This window comes from Grammomys surdaster, unplaced genomic scaffold (assembly GCF_004785775.1).
Source record: "Grammomys surdaster isolate TR1022 unplaced genomic scaffold, NIH_TR_1.0 141, whole genome shotgun sequence".
Classification (NCBI taxonomy): domain Eukaryota; kingdom Metazoa; phylum Chordata; class Mammalia; order Rodentia; family Muridae; genus Grammomys; species Grammomys surdaster.
The window spans coordinates 5295114-5312395 of NW_021604599.1; the positions used below are offsets into that span (position 1 = coordinate 5295114).

General features: G+C 44.3%; 1 protein-coding gene across 1 annotated transcript; it reads right to left on the reverse strand.

Moving 5' to 3' along the window:
- Window positions 1-4604: 4604 nt before the first annotated feature.
- Window positions 4605-15785, reverse strand: Kcnv2 (potassium voltage-gated channel modifier subfamily V member 2). The gene is made up of 2 exons (XM_028763964.1): window positions 14379-15785; window positions 4605-4886 (listed from the first exon to the last, which is right to left on the reverse strand). Exons 1-2 carry the CDS (start codon window positions 15783-15785, stop codon window positions 4605-4607), a joined length of 1689 nt encoding a protein of 562 aa, XP_028619797.1.
- Between the last annotated feature and the right edge of the window lie 1497 nt (window positions 15786-17282).

A 17282-nucleotide genomic window follows, 5' to 3' on the forward strand; every position in this document is an offset into this window, starting at 1 on the left:
AGGTGGGGAATAGTAACTGTATTTGAAATGTCAACAGAGGACAGGTGGAGGGAATGATGCTGGGCTCAGGCACCACGTTCATCCCCTTCAGATTGCCCAACTCACCAGTGTCTAGAGGCCAATAGCATTTAAATCCATTTTCCTTGACCTAACTTTTTTGGAATAATGTTGTTCTGTAGTGTGTTTGGTTTTGTAAGTGATAAACTAAGGTTTCTTTTAACTTTAAGAAAGGTTTCTTGCAAACATGTCACTTTTTCCCATGAGGTAAAACAGAAGAAACAGCTGTGGTCTAGCTAGTAGTCATCGTATAGGGACCGCTCAATGTCTTCATCATTACAAGAAATCCTTTTGAACACATCGGCCTGGGACCTTGTGTACAGCCCCGGGTGGTGAAGATTCAAAAGCTGGTTCATTCAGAGCAGCTATTCTCAACCTGTGGGTCATGCCCCTTTGGAGGGTCACAAATCAGATCTCCTGCATCTAAGATGTTAACATTATGATCCCTAACTGTAGCAAATTTACAGTTACAAAGTCGCAACAAAAGTACTGTTATGGTTGGGGCTTACCACAACATGGGGGACTGTATTAAAGGGATGCAGCGTTAGGAAGAGTGGGAACCACTGCTTACCACCTTCTCTGTGGATTTGTATTGTTTGACACGAACATGGCCCTGTCAAGGGTTCCAACACATCAGACCCATTAGAAAGGCAAAGCCTTTTTCTATGAAACATTTGTGCGAACGTTGACGGCATGTAGAGGAAGTTTCAACTGCAGCTTCCTTCTGGATGTTTACAGCCCGAGACTGCTCTCTCACAAACCTTCTAGCTAAGGTTTACGACTAGCTAAACCTGCCTCCTTGTCGCACTATATACAGTAAACCTGACACCTCAATTCAGATGTATAAAAGACATGAGTTGAGTTTCTGGCTTCTGTGTCTCCATTACAGTGCTTGGTCCAGCTGGACCCAGCTTTCTGTACATGTGTCTGTATGTCTGTCCTTTCTTCATTCCCTGATGTCTGAGTTAGGTCAATCACTGAGCCCTGCAGAGCACAGCTCTTCTTGGTGACAGAGGACATTGAACTGAGATGGTGCAGTTTTCTTGTCAGCGACAAAATAGAAATGGTGAAGGGAAAATGGAGACAATGAAGAGAGAAAGAGGAAGATCAATTTTTATTTAATACATAACATGTACCAGGATGCTAAAGTTTTACACAGTGCCATTTAATAGCCGTCACAATCGTGAGGAAAACACCATTATTATTTCCATGTTAACAATATGGAAACAAGTTGAGAGAGATTATAACCACGTAACTATTAGGTCATACCGGATGAAACTGCCAATACTCAGTCATGTTTGATGAAAATGTCAACTTCCTGTGGTTCAACTACGTGGAGTATATTTCAGAATCAGCTTTAAAATCAAGAGTAAAGCTCACTGTGACTAAGCATTTGTGAGTGACCAGGGAAACCTTGATAATGCAACTGAAGTATTAAATTAAATAATGTTCCTATGCCTGGTACACAGTGAAGCTCACAAAATGTTCTCTTTGTGTGTGTTAATTGTATTTTGCCTGCTGTTTTTACTCCCTGGAGGAGGCAGTGCACAGCTGTCTGAGCAGATGTGGCCAGTGAGACTGGGAGGAGGACTCTTGCTGTTGACTAGATCCCATCCCAGGAACCTGGAAAGTTCCAGCTTTGTTATCAGTGCCTCCCCACAAGGCCCCATGCTCCCTGACTCCTGTTTCTCAGGGAGTTTCTTCTTCCTTGCAGTTCTGGGTCAGCTCTGTTGTCCAGATCAGAGGTTATGATTATTACGTCTTCCCTGGTCTCTATACCCCTTGATAGCCCAGAAGTTTCACTTCATCAGCAAATCCATCCCTGGCGGGCTAGGGGATGGACGGCAGGGCAGCTGCCTTCTTGATTGTGTTATGGGGATATGTGAGCTGACTGAGTTCATATGATTACTTCTGGCAAGGAGACCGGTTCAAAATTCCTCCTCTCTTTAGTTGGCAAGAGGAAAGAGAAGACTCCCTTGGCTGAAGGGTGTGTTGTTTGGGTTTGGTTTTAGGGCTCAGGGATTAACTATATGAAGAAACTTTGCCTCTGAAAAACAATAGTACTGGATTATTAGATTTAACAAAGCAAAATGCCAGACTTGTACTTAAATTTGAATTTTAGGAGTATATTCTATACAGTATTGACGATATATTTCTATTAAAAATTGCTGCTTATCTAAAATTCAACTTGACCCTATGCTTTGGCTTGAATGGGTCCCTCCGTAAGTCAGGTGTGTTATCATGGCATATTAAGAGCTGAAGTGTTTATGGCTGATTAAGCTCTGAGGTTGTTCCTTCATGAGCTGTGGAATCAAGGACCTTATAAGATACTTTGAGGCAATGGACAGTAGGCTCGCCTTTTGCTTTTAGGACACAGTCTTCTCTGTAGAATGCACCAAAAAGGCACCATCTTGACTGCAGAGAGCAGCTTGAACCTACAACCCAACCTGCCTGTGTCTTGATCTTGGAGGTCTAACCTCCAAAGCTGAGGGAAAGAAACAGTATATTACATTGCTCAATTCACAGTATTCTGTGACAGCCCCCACAAAACAAAGTAAGACACTCTTCTGATTTGTTGTTGCTGTGAAACACCATGATCAAAAGTAACCTGAGGAGGAAAGGGCATATTTCATCTTACATGTCTAGGTTGAAATTCATCATTAAGAGAAATCAGGACAGGCACTTGAAGCAGAAACTGTGGAGGAATGATGCTTGCTGGCTCACTCTCTGGCTTGTTCCCTGGCTCACATTCATCTATCTTTCCTATACAGCCTAGGCTCACTTGCTAGGGATGATGTCAGCCACTGTGGGCTAGGCCCTCAAACAATAATCGCCTGTAAGCCCTAGTGCTTACTTATCAAGCCAAGATTCCTTGCAATCATCAGTCAAGATAACCTCTCACAGACAAATCCATGGTCACAGATCACTCTGATCAGAGCATTCTCTCAATTGAGGTTCCCACTTCCCAGGTGACTCTAGGTTGTATCAAGTTGACAATGAGGACTAACCAGCGCTGATCCTGTGACCTCCTAGATTTAGTAATCTTAGAACAGTACACTTTGTCCACTCTTCAGGCACTTTGTCATAATGTATGAAAGTCACATGTTAGACTTCCAACAGTCTTGTGCCTCAGATGAACCTAGGCTTAAAGCCCAGTCCCACTATTTTAGTGGCTAGGAGAGTGTATGGATCTCTGAGCCTCCATTTCTCCTTAAATACAACAACCACAGTATCTAACTTAGGGATGTATTGAGGGTTAAATGAAGTTACAGACTAGATGTATAGTCCCTAACATTTGTCACTGTCAGTAGCACAATTATTCTTATATATGATCCAGATGGGGCAGTCATACCCTAAGAAGAATTCAATAGCATCACAAGCTCCAGTTACAGGGGGCAAATCTCTGTGTGCTCTGTTCAAATGAGCCTTTAATTTCAAGACTTTAATTTACAGTAGCCCTGTGGATCCAGAAAGGAATTAAAAGAAAGGTCTCAAGGAGAGAAATGACCCAAGGGGCACTGGTTTCCAACCCTCAGTCTAGAGAGGTCTTTCTTTCAGGGCTTGCCATACAACAGTTGTTAAGAAGGCAGTTTTGCTTTCCTGCCCCTTTTCTGGGAATCAGAAAGAATGGGGGTCTGAGTTAACAGTGAGGACAATGGGGATTCCTTTCAAGGGAGGGAGAAATTCACATACACAGAAAAATTTCATGGGCCAAGTTTGGGTTCCCATAGACAGAGGTTCCTCAACATCTGCATTACTGACATCTAGTAATTTGTACTGGAAGAAGCTAATGTACACTGTAGGGATCTACAGAATCCCACACCTCTCTAGTCTACTAAATGCTAGGAACTGGCTTTGTCCTTTTTAACTATAGTGACAATCAAAAACATCTCCAAATGTGTCCTGGGGGGAAGAATTGCCTTTGGTTGTAAGCCACTGAGAATGTATCAGGTGATACTCACTCAGACACTTTGAACAGCGACTACGTAGAGAGCACTTTCGTTATCTTCAACCCCAACACTCATCCTTAAGACTTTGTACATATCACAATTGAAGAGACCAAGGCTCAGAGGGTTGAAGTAAGTTCCTACAAACCATCCAGCTGCTAGAACTGGGATTCTGGCTGAGAGGCTGGTCTGACTCAAAGCTTATACAGCTCCTGCTGTGACGCTCTATTCTCTGGAAAATTAAGGGCCCCTTCTCCTGCTTTGAACTAGGAAAAAATCATCTTCAGTCAATTCAAGTCTAAATATATGCATCAAGCTAGATGCCATGAGAAGCTAAAAGAGAAATCTAAGATGTTGCTTCTTGGAGCCATTTCCAGTACTGACATCATACATAAACACAATCTAGCTAAAGAGCGATGTGGAACATTTTGAGTGTGGGCCCAAATGAGCATTCTTAGAGTTAGAACTTTGAACAGAATGCTCTTTGTGTGTGTCGGCTTCCCATGCCCCTCTGCTGCCAAGGAGGAGACCATCATTTTAAAAGAAGCAATGACGCTTTGAAATTCATGGGTTCTACAAGCCTTGTGTCCTAATGAAGCCTTAATTTTCTTGCCATGTGGTGGATTGTGCATGACTTCCAGATAAACATTCAGCCATTTTCTTTGTGGCTCTCTGCATAAAGTTCACCTTTCCTCGTTCCCTACGGATGGCGGTGTACTCGTAAGCTTTGAGCTTGCTGTAGTAATCGGAGAACTTGTTGTAGAGGATAGAAATGGGCATCCCATTGAGAATAATCCCAAAAGCAATGCAGAGGAAGGCAAAAAGCCTGCCCAGGTGGGTCTCTGGATACATGTCTCCATAGCCCACAGTGGAGATGCTTACCTAAGAAGTAAAAGAGAAGTATGGAACAGTTAGCCCTGAGAAGGAAAAGGAAGAGGAGCCTACAGTAAAGAGCCCCCACCACCCTAGAGGTGCACATGGGAATTGCTAAGAGCTCCCGTGGAGGCAGCTTTCAGAGCTGCCTGCAGGACTATGCCATGCAAGAAATACAAGCCGTGGAGCTAAAAGACGGGAATCCTGACTGTGGTGTACCAGTGTTTTTACATGCAGCACAGGGAAATACGATCGACATTAAGCAGCTGTAGGGACAAGCATTTCTGTAACATATGCTGAGTTCCTATCATGGAACATGTGCAGAACTGTCTTGTTTCTACGCCCCTTCCAGTTGGGGCCTGTGTTAGGACAGGGGGATTGATTCCCTGGATTCACCTTCATTATGAATAACTGAGAAAAAGCTCGAGGTTAGAAGGAACCAGATCAGTGTTTAAGTCCAGACTGACCCTTCCCAGCTGGTGGATCTTGGGACATACATTTAGACGCTGGGACCATCTCTCAGGGTTCTCGTGAAGAGGGAATGCAGAAGTAAATACAAAGAAGTGGGCACTGTATCATGTAACCAGTGTGCCACCAACTACCTCTACTGTGCTCAGCTCATCTTTAAAAGGGATAGTTGTAAAACTGCCCAGAGCTGTTGTATAATTCAATTGTCTTTTTAACAGAGACCCTTTGGTACATGTAGAGAAACACACTCATTGCTTTGCAAAGGGGTCCTCAGAAGACCTCGTAGAACAAAACTATATTCATCCTTCATGAAATTCCTTTCTTCCTTCTTGTCATCCTGTTTTAAATCCTACTAATTTAGAGATTTATTTCAGTTAACAAGCTTCCTGTTTAAAATGTAGATCCCTGCAGGACCAGTTACCACTTAGTACAGCCAGAGCAAACCCTTCGGTAGCCCCCGGGGGACTGTTTCTATGCCTCATGTGCTTCCATTGGTCCCCAGATTAAGTCACTAGAAGCCTCTGAAGCAGGGCTGTTGCTTGCAGTGGTAAAACCTTCCTGTTGCCCAATTCCAAGCCTGCTTGCTGCTCCATGGGTTTGTGTGATGTTTGTCCTGAGCTTCCAACAGGTGGCACTCCCTTGTCATACTGAGATGGCCTCCTTTGGCTCAGAGATGTAAGCACTTTTTCTGCTAACGATGCAAAGGTTAGTCTGAACCTTCAAATGTGGCTGATTGATTAGAACAAAATGGAGACAGGAGTCAGCTGGGCAAAGCCAGTGGCAAAGATCCACAGACCCATCTGGTCCACAGACAGGGAAAGGTATGCCTGCAAGGAAGGGCAGGTCCCAAGGCTCACTGCTCCACCTCTGACAAGAGAATTCCCCTTTCTCACTGTACAACACAAGCCAGCATGGCAGAGGCAGGGAGGCCTAGACAGAGTTAAAGAAATAAGGACCGTATCTGACATCCCTGGTCCAAACCACTTCACAGTTGTGTGAGTTTTAGGCAAAGCAGCTAAATCCTCTCTGCCTCAGTTTCTATTTTTGACATATACTAGAGATAATAATTGATGGTACTAGGAATCCATGGTGTGTTTACTCACAGGCTGTGGGGAGCCCATTCATGAGGGACACCTGAGGGACTCTGTCTTAAAGCTGTCCCCAGCTCAAGAGAAGCAAACAGAAACACTTATGGAGCCTACTCCCAACCAGGAACTTGACCTCTTTTGTGTCTATTAGACCCAGAAACTATAGAAATAGGTTCCTGCAGACTTTGGCTACATGCAGGGTGAGGGAAATTTTTGGTAGAGGATATTCTTTTCCCACACTCTGGATAAGAACACAAAGAGCAACAGAGACCAAGTCACACTTCCGTTCCTCTCCATGTTTGTATGTGTCTGCACATATGTCTTTTGTTGCTGGCCATACCGGAGTCAGGCCTCTCTTGAGGTGCGTGAGCTTTTGCTGTGGTTTTTATCCCTCACTATTACACTCCAGGATGACCAGCCAACGGATTCTCCATAGGGACCACTGAAGAGAGTTTGGTTACTGGGACAAGTGGTAGGAAGGAGTAGTTATAGAAGATGATCCAGCTCCAAAGGAGATGGCCTTGCATTTCGTCAGATACACAAGGGTCCGATGGTACATGTGTTGGGGAGCGGGGCTAGGATAACATAGAGGAAAGAAAGTGATTAAGACAAAGTGTTATTGTTAAACTTTTGATTAATTCTCATATGGTTTAGCTTCACCTCCAACCTTATTTTCTTTGAGTTTTGTTTCCCATAAATTATCAAGACCTCTTTTTTTCATTTTATTTCTTCTTTTTTCGAGATGATAGTACAATTACATCATTCTTATTTTTGTTTCTTGGCTGAACTTCGAGGGAAAAGTCAAAAGCAAATTTATTTGTCTTAAATAAGAACAAATTATCTGTTATACATAATCAGGCTGGAAAAATCCTGAGTATCTTGGATTTCTAGTTTTAGAGAAGAGACCTCTCCTACTAGGAGGCTATGTTTGTCTGGTTCCCAAGAATATGTTCAAAATGTAGAGTTGTTTTGCTGTTTTGTGAATAATTTGATTCAATGATTCAATATGTAACCTTGTTCTTTTTTTTTTCCCCTTTAGAGACAGAATCTCACAATGTAGCTCTGGCTGTTTGGAACTCACTATGTGGACCAGGCTTAGAACTCACAGAGATATGTCTGCCTCTACCTTCCAAGTATTTGGATTAAAGGCATGTGCCACCATCTCTGGTTATAACCTTGATCTGTTCCCTTGCTACTGGAGTAGGACTTAGGATTTCTTGATTTAGGAAGTTTCAGCAGATTCCATAGAACATGGCTCATCTCCATAGATATTAACACTGAAGGCCCCAGACTGACCCAAATGACCTCACAGAGTGACTTTTCCCATTAGCAGAAGAGTTTGGAAATTTGACCAAAGTGTCTGCAATTCATCCAAATATCTAGCGAAACTGGATATTCAGCCAGTCTTATCCTGGGAGCTGACCATTCTACTGAAAACTCACAGATGTCCCCTAGTTTTGGGTTTCAAGACTAAGAGCTTGACCTTCCCCTGACAGCTTGCTCACTAATCAACAAAGCCTGACCTGCCAAAGCACTATTCAGAGAAGGATCAGGATTTCCTCTAAAACAGGAATATCACACTTGAATTTCTCCATCAACAAGCAATGTTTGTCTCCTTCATGAAAAATGGGATATAGATAAAATGTCTTGGCAGCCAGTAGTTCATGCATCTAGGGTGGATGATGCCAGGAAATAAAGATAATTAAGAAAATAATTAGTACCCCTTCTGGTTTCCCAAAGAAGTAAAGGCAGTAAAGGCTCACTCTTTTTCCTCCTAAAAGTATACTCAAGAGTTGATGTTGTCCTTCCAACGTTACTTATCCATGCTGCTGCTGCAACTGATATTCCTCTTGAGGACTATAATGTAAAGAAACAACTCAGATGGGTACGAGTGCAGGTACATATCCTGATAATTAATTTTGTTTTCAGTTGCCTTCCTCAGAAATACTGGATGCAACCACTCTGGGGCAATTCCTCAGAGCATTCCTAAGGAAGGATGAGATCAACACTAAACAGTAATTCTCATTTGGAAGTTACTGAGTGTCACAGTTATATCATGACTGTAGGTGGTAGAGTGAGGATGAGATTGGCCGGAGCTAAGGCAAGTCCATGGATGAAAAAGTCTGGGGTCTATCAATCTACCTACAAAAAAGCACACACTAAAGATGCCCTATGCATCTTATCTGATGCTCTCTATCCCTTTGATACTCATCACAGTCCACTGAAGTCATCGTGAAAAAGAGGAGGACCATGCTGTAGAGACACAAAAGGGGCCCACTCCCAAAGCAGGAGCCCCTAAGATAACAGAGCAAAGTGTCTTTGAGCTGTTGCTTCATTGATGGTTGTTTCTGAAGAAGCTAGAACTTCAACGTTTTCTGTAATTCTGCAACTAGGATTCTATAGTCTACATTTCCCAGTTTTCCTTGCGGGCCATTTTTCAGAGCAGGAACATGGAGACTGAGAGGTAGGAAGGAGATATGAAGGTCTCTGTTCTGGTTTCCTCTACTGCCACTGCCCACCACCACCACCACCATCATCATCTGGCTCAAATAGTTTGAAATTCCCAAAACTTCTCGAATCTGCCTCATGGTGCCACCATATAAATCTGCAATGGCTACACACGGCCCTCCCCTGTGTGTCCAAGTCTGACCCCACTACCATCTCCCATTTGTTCTTCCTGTTCTAAGGCCAATAGTTATCCTCTCCATTTGCTACTTTTTCTCTTCTACCTCCTAGTAACTGTGCACCTTTCTCCTCGTAGCACACGCCCACTTTGATTTCCATTTTCCTGTCTGTAACCTAACTCACTTCACATATGCATCTTTTCCAAGGAGCCAATTAAAATAAATTTTATTTTATGATCTTGTAAAAACCAACTATTTTCAAGGGAATGCTACTATCATTTAGGAAAATAAAGATAGGAGCCATCTCTATGGGGCACAATTATCTGGTGCCTCAGATTAAGACACTTTTCCTTTTGGGACAGTTTTCAAAGTGACACGTTTACGCCCTAGTTTCCTCTTTGACTCCTACAACATTAGCTTGATCTGGAAGAGTCCTAAAGGAAATGGTTTACTGACGGTCCAACTGGACTTTTACTTGAAAACAAACCCACTCAGGAAGCTAATGGTTACAGCTTTATCACAGAGCTACTGTTGACCCAAAGGATTCATTTACTTTGGGCAATTCTGAACACCATCCCCACCCCCACCCCTTGCCCCATGATTGGCACTGCTCCAGGCATCGCCTGTTGATCTGCAGAGTCAGAAACTTGCCCTTCTGTGTGACTCACACTCCTCCCCCGAACCTCCAGCTCCACCAGGCCCTGGTGGAGATGGGATGACTTCTGTATTAATTTCCCCTAAAAAAAAGATCTGGCATCAGAGGTTATTGCTTACATTGTGATACAGCGTCAGCTAGTTAGATGTGGTAGGTTCTATTTATTAATGACTTACTACAGGCTAGTATGTTACATGTGTTTTTTTATTACATTAGCTCACAAATAACCAGCATTTGACAGATGCGAGGGGTCTTACATACTACTACATGAGCAACTGCAGACCTAAGGCTCCATGGGGGATTCGTTCTTGCAGATATAAGATCTATCCAGTAATTAAAACCTCTTTATAATAACAGAAGTGACTTATTCGTCTTGAAACTCTGAGTTGAATTACAGAGGGTTGACAGATTCTTGGCATTAGAAAGAGGGACGATATTGGGAGCAGATCAGCTTGGGAGTTGTTCTATACAATCTGGTAAGAGGCAGACACACACAGAATGGGTTGGAGAATCTGTATTTCATTATGAGGTACAAAGAACACAGCTCTGGAGTAGTGTAGGAGCCCATCAATCACAGCCAGGAGTGGGAGCTCATACCTTTAATTCTAGCATTAGGGAGGCAGAGGCAGATGGATCTTGAACCAGGACCTCAAGGCCATCCTGGTCTGTTGGTGAGTTCCAGGACAGCCAGTAAGACTCTGTGTCAAAGACAAAAAAAAAAAAAAGGGAAAAGAAAAAAAAACTATCATGTTTCATTTCACTCCATCTTGACATTGTGATGTGTGTGTGTTTGGCTATAATCTATTTGAGCAGTAATATGACTACAGTAGAATGATTGTATTATTGGATCTAACTTACAGTATCATCAAGGTATTTTCTATTAATCTCACAGAGCTTTCCTATCCTGGGCTGACTTGCCCTCACCCTTGCCTGAGTATGGTCATGTGACTTGCTTTGGGTTGAGTGGTATCCATATCTACAGCCCAACAAGTTGAGCAAATATGAACAAAAGTGATACGGTAGAGTGTGTGCGTAGTTAGGTTTGTGCTCTCTCTCCTGACCCTTGTCACAGCCATAGAGACAGGCCTGTTGAAGTAGGGAGAACAAGTAGCTCCTATCTTCATACCATCTTTCACCCAGCTTGATCGTCAGACATGAGGGTGAGTGTCACCAGATGAAAAGAGCTTCTAGTTTAAACCGTCTGCACTAGCTGCTCATTGTCATTTATTTCTTTATTTTGAGACCAGATCTCACTCTGCAGTCCTGGCTGGCTTGGAACTTGCTACGTAGATCAGGTGCTTCAGTCTCTCAGAGGTCTGCCTGGTTTTGCCTCCTAAATGCTAGGATTAAAAGTATGTATTGCCAGCCGGGCAGTGGTGGCACATGCCTTTAATCCCAGCACTTGGAAGAGGAATACCAGGCAGAGGAAGGTGGATTTCTGAGTTCGAGGCCAGCCTGGTCTACAGAGTGAGTAGTTCCAGGATAGCCAGGGCTATACAGAGAAACTCTGTCTCAAAAAACCAAAAAAAAAAAAAAAAAAAGTATGCATTGCCATATGCAGATTAAGGAGCTCACTTTTATACTCATGTGCTAAATGAATGCTTGATGTCTAAGGTCACTGAGTGTTGGCACGGGTTATGGTATATCACTGCTATGACAGTAAGTAACTTGTAACATACATTATTTATAAGTAAACAAATGTATATGTATTTTGGGGTTGAATTCTATTTATTAGTAAAATTTATATATGATTAATAAAATACTTGTGGGCCCACTTCTTTATTTTTATTTACATTTTTAAAATTAACATGTCAAAATTCCACTTCTCAGATTCTCAGTCTGTCTAGTCACGTGGATTTAAGCACATTTCTTCTCATGGTTCAAACTTGATCTCAGTGTCATCTCCTCTCCAAATTGACGTTTCTGCTATACCACAAAAAAGTGACTCTACCATCCCAACTGTTCTCTCTCCTGCTAGCCCATGTTTCCCTTCACCAATATCAGAAATCATTATGTTTCTGTCTGCACTAAAATGCAAGCACCATAATGAAAAGATAGCTCCCTGGGCATCATCCGTGCTCAGTGTTTAGGGTATGACCCGGCACACTGCAGACCCTCAGTGAAGAAGATGGACCTTTGTGTGCTATTCAAAACATTGATCCTGATAGTCCACATCGCACTTTACAGCTACACTTAAGAAGCAGGCCACTTTGTGTATATCATTTCATGCTGTTCTGTCCTCCCTGATCCTGATAATACGATGCATAAGTACACAACAGGCAAGATAATCAAAGTACCAAGAAGAGCTGAGCTCATAGCATCAGTTCTGAGGAATGTCATGGGTCCTAGAGTAATCTAGGAAACTGTTCCTACTGTGCTCTCATGTTTGCCCAGGAAGAAATCACAAGTTATCAGTCACTCAGGAAGATTTGTATTGTAGACATCCAAGAATAAAATGGATAAAGATCACTGGTATGGGGTAAGGTTGGTAAATGGGGAAGTCAGAATATATGAGCTTTAGTGTGTAAAAATCGTGTTTGAGAAACATAGGAGCGCTATACCCTCAAACTGCTTACATTGGTTAAAACAATAATAAGTAAACTATTTCACAGGCAGAAAAACAAATCGTGATTTAACTTGTGTTGTAAATTTTACCTCTAGAAAAAGCACTAATTTTGAATAAAGTGAATTCCTTAACAAAAAAAAACCCTTCAGTTTTCATTAATCAGTACAAGAAATTGAGTGACTGATGGGCATGAATATCAAAACTATTTCTAAAGGTAAAAAAAATTCAGTATTAACAGGTCTAATACAAATATTTATATTAGTATAGTTAACATGGCATAAATACTGTGGGTTGAAACTGGTTGAAGGTCCCATAATACTGCTGCCTATACCCGATAGCCTTTTAAGATCTCTGGAGGAATAAAACTTTGACTTTAAAACTCTGTATTATATCATCAGCATGTGGATTTACTGTTTGCTTTCTCACTTTCAGCACCTCCAAAGTAAATGTCATTTGCTGGGGACAAATCATCCTCTGTGAACTCCATCTGTCACATGGTTTATCTACTATGGAGATGACCTTTCATCTCTTGGGATATCAGATGGAATGATCAGAGCAGCAGCCGTTGACAAGTCTGTTCAGGAGAGCCTGTCATTGCCTGCCACTGAGGAAAGTTCAACTGACTTTAAGCTTGGAAAGGAAGGAAGATCATTGAACTGTAAGGACCAGCAAGTCCAACTTCCTCTCCTAGAGATGTGGGAATGAGGAAGGTGAGCAATGGGATAAATTCTCACATTACTTACCCAGAATCATGGGTAACTGTTGGAATATTGGAGGCTAGCCCCTTCTAAGTCTCCCATCACGATACACTGTTCTGTCAGTAGCCCTGGGGTTAGTTTATCTCAAATTATTATACCAGACTATATGCTGACATCCTCAATGATGTTGTAAGTAACTGCTCTTTTAATTTTTGCTTGATGTCTTTAAAGGCTTTACCATCTGCTTTGAAGAAGGAAAACCAAGGATCTATTCAATTACTCACTGCTCTGAGAGGAGCTGGTTAGCATCTTTCAAGCATTCGTCTAGTATACCAGAAATAGGCCTTTTAAGTAAATGGCTTGGGTTACTATAAAGAGTCAAGTACTCAAGACAATGATAAGAATAACTGGGATACCAACCGTTTAGGCAAGGTGTGACAAAGGCCAAAGCTTGTAAGACGCAAGGCAGAGCAAGGAAGGGGCATGGAGTTAGAGCAGGACAGACATATTTTGTCCTTGCATGTGCAACCTCCAGCAGTGTGCCTACACCCACTCTCTCTGGTTATAAAATAGGACACTATCCTGAAAGAACTGCAGGGTAGTTAGAAGTAGTTTCCGTTTTAGATGCATCTTTCCACACTCACACTGAGCTAGAACACGAGGCAGTCAGTTCTCAGGCTCAGTGTCGCTCAGCCAAAGCTTACCCTCTTCTGTAACGTATCTATAGCGTCCTTCAAAAACTGATGCTACTTCTTGTCCTCTTAAAAGGAAATAGTGACAGCAGCCATGTGTTTGTTATGTTTACATGAAATCACTCTTATAAACTATTTAGGATACTAATTGTCCAGTAAGGAGTGACTGAGCATGGATGCGCCGTACCGGATGCACAAAACATGAATTGTTTGTCACTTTTCTTAAATTCTACCTGTCAAAGTTTTCTCTCTTTTTTCACTTTTTTTTTTTTGAGATGAGTTCTCCAGTAACCCAAGCTGGCCTCTAACATGTGGGCTATCTGGCCAAAGATGGCTTTGAATTACTGGTTCTCCTCTCTCCACAGTGCAGGGATTACAGGATTCACGCAACACCTAACCGGCTCTCTGTCAAGGATTTTAAGATCAAATCTGTATTTGAAAAACTTTTAGGACCATGTAAACTTCAGTTAGTAAACTACAATCTTGATGTTGTTCCAACCTTATAATAGCCATCCAGGTTTTGTTGGCGGCAACCATGTGGTGAAGAGGTGCTGTATCTTTTAGCAAGACCAGGAAAGATCAAGAGACAAGCTTGACAAGGCTGATGACTAAAGAACTGCGGGGGGGGGGGGGGGGCGGGGCGGGAGGGGATCACAGAGTGTGTTGCGCTGATAGAAAGAATGCAGAAGCCCAAGTGCCATGCTACTCACCGCGGCCCACCACCAGGCATGGAGGATGCTGGTGAAGTTGGTACCGGGCACGTCGTGCTCTACCGAGTAGACAGCTGCAGAGAAGGAGAAGATGCCCATGGTGATGAAGAGCATCAGGCAGCCCACCTGCTGGTAGCACTGGCGCAGCGTGAAGCCAAAGGCCCTCAAACCTGTGGAGTGGCGTGCCAGCTTGAGGATGCGGAAGATGCGCATGAGGCGCATAATGCGAAGCACCTGGCCCACCTTGCCCACACGGCCCACGGTCTCCAGGTCGTGTTCTCGTGGGGAGCCCTTGCCATGCCTCTGGTCCTCGCTCGTGAAGCACTCGAGCAGCAGCTGCAGGTAGAAAGGCAGAATGGCCACCAGGTCCACCAGGTTGAGGGCACTGCGTGCAAAGCGCTGCAGGTTGGGGGTAGAGGCGAGGCGCAGCAGGAACTCCAGAGTGAAGAAAGCCACGCACAGCATCTCCACGTGCTCCAGGATGGGCCTGGGGTCCCCACCACCTGTGCCCTGCTCTGCCTGGTGCTGCATCTCCTCCACCGTGTTGAGCGCCAGGGCCACCACGGAGATGAGCACAAAGAGGTTGGAGGCCACCCCCATGGCCTTGGCGGCCACGGATGAAAAAGGCTTCTCCATGAGGTTCCAGAGGCGCTGTCGCTGGGGTCCGTAGAAGCGCATGTCCCGGAAGAGCTCCTCGGCTTCCTCGGCCTGCGCCTGCGCACGCAGCTCCCGTTGGATCTTCAGTTGCTCGCTCAGTTCGTCCCTCCGCTCCTCGAAGCAGATGCGACAGCAACGTGGCGTGTATTTGAGCCTCACGCCCCAGTAGCCCAGCTCCTCCAAGAAACTGCGTGGACACAGCTCATCTCGCACCAGCAACACCCCGGATGTGTAGAAGTTGTAGATGAGCTGGAAGACTGCCGGGTCACGGTCAAAGAAGTACTCATCTGTCTGTGCCTCATAGTCATCGCACAGTCTCAGCTGGCCGCTGCGGCTGGTGGAGGTGGCCAGGCGGCCCAGGCGCGTTTTGGGGTAGTTGGCCAGCTCAATGCATTCCAGCTGATAGGTGTGGCCACCTACGTTCACTTTCAGTGTGGACAGTTGGGCTGGAGTGTCAGAGTAGCCACCCAGGGGGCCTGTGGGGCACTCTGGCTTCTGGTTCTCTTCGGCAAGATCATCTTTCCAGTCCTCCGCCTCCTCCCCGCCGTCCTCATCTTCCTCAATGTAGTAATTGTAGTTGCCCTCGGTAAACTGTGGTGCGATGCTGGCCTGAGAGCCAGTGCGGGCTCCCAAGGAGCAGATGCTCCTGCGGTGTTGGTTGCTCCCAGTGTCCGGCACATCCTCAGTCTCTGGGATACTCCAGGGCTTGTAGCTCAAGGACCATCTCCTCTCGTTGCTCTGTTTCAGCATGGTGGTAGGAGTCAGATTCCTTTGCCTGTCTCTCCTGCCTGTCTAGGGCCCCTGGAGAGCTCACTGCCCTGCACTGTTTAGAGAGACCAGCAACCTGGGGCCCCAGGCATTACCCTCAAAGCTGCTCTTCCTCCTGGCCTGAAAAAGCCCAGGCTAGCCTGCCAGATCTGAATCCTAGCGGTGGAGAGAGACTTGAGTGCTCTAATCTTGCTGATAGGGAAGAAGCGTTAGGAGGGATTTGGGCCTCTTAGCCAGTTCGGTCTCCTCCCGCCCCCCCACCTCTGACGTGGAGGGTGATTATGTGGTCTTAAATCTCCAGATAATCAGAAGAAGGCAGAGATTATTGCTAATAAAAATGTCGGTCAGCCTTGCCCTGGGGAAGTGCTTAGGTTATGTGTGCTAAGTGCGATAAAGTCGACCGAATTAGCTTGACGCTATGCCCGTCTTCGTCCTTAAATTTTGAGATTGAAGCCTCCGTCCTCAGAAAACCTACCGTGGAAAGTAATGACAGCAGAGAGCTGACCTGACCTTATGACTAGTCAGTTTAGGACCCTTTGTTTAAATCCTCTAGAATTTTCTTTTTATTGAAAATAGATTTTTTTCCATACAATATATTCTGATTTTAGTTTTCCCTTCCACACTCCTACCAGTTCCTTCCCACCTACTCTCCTATTCAAATTCACACCATTCCTGTCTCTCCCTGGGGGGTGGGGATGGGCAGGCATCTAAGAAGTGGTAATAAAATAAAAATCAGAGTATGACACAGTGACCGAAAAAAAGAGCAAAAGAAAAAGAACAAGAAATGCATATAGACCCAGAGACACATGAGCATACACACACACACACACGCACACACACGCACACACACACACACACACACACACACAGAGAGAGAGAGAGAGAGAGAGAGAGAGAGAGAGAGAGAGAGAGAGAGAGAGCACATAAAACCTCAAGATCAGAAGCCATAGTACATTCACAAAAGACCTATAAGGTTAAAAAAAAAAAAAAAGCCCTGACTTAACATTTTGAGACAAAGAACCTCTGAAGATACAGTTGGGATAGTTTTGTGTTGGCCATGGGCATAGGGCCTACCCCTAAAGTTTGTTTCCCCTATGAGTCTCAGAGAAAACTAATTTTTCCTTTGCAAGTGCCTATCCATTGGAGAGAGCTTCTATGATAGGGGTGAGGGCATGTTCCTGCGTCTTTCAGCTCTAGGATCACACGTAGGCCCATGCAGGCCCATATAGGCCCATGCAGGCCCATGTAGGCCCATGCAGGCCCATGCAGGCCCATGTAGGCCCATGCAGGCCCATGTAGGCCCATGTAGTCTCTGTGCACACTGTCACGGTCTCTGTGAATTCATATGGGCTCCAGTCTTGTGTCTAGAAGACCTTGATTCTTTGGTGTCCATTCCCTCTGGATTTGACAATCTTTCTGCCTCCTCTTCTGTGAGCTCCCTGAGGCCTGAGGGGAGGAAATTGATAGAGACATCCCTTT

Bases quoted from the DNA above. Each gene is read 5' to 3' on its own strand.
- Kcnv2 (XM_028763964.1), bottom strand. From the start codon at position 15,785: ATGCTGAAACAGAGCAACGAGAGGAGATGGTCCTTGAGCTACAAGCCC. The intron at 4,887-14,378 runs GTGAGTAGCATG...TTTACTTCTTAG, and splicing joins ATGCCTGGTGGTGGGCCGCG to GTAAGCATCTCCACTGTGGG.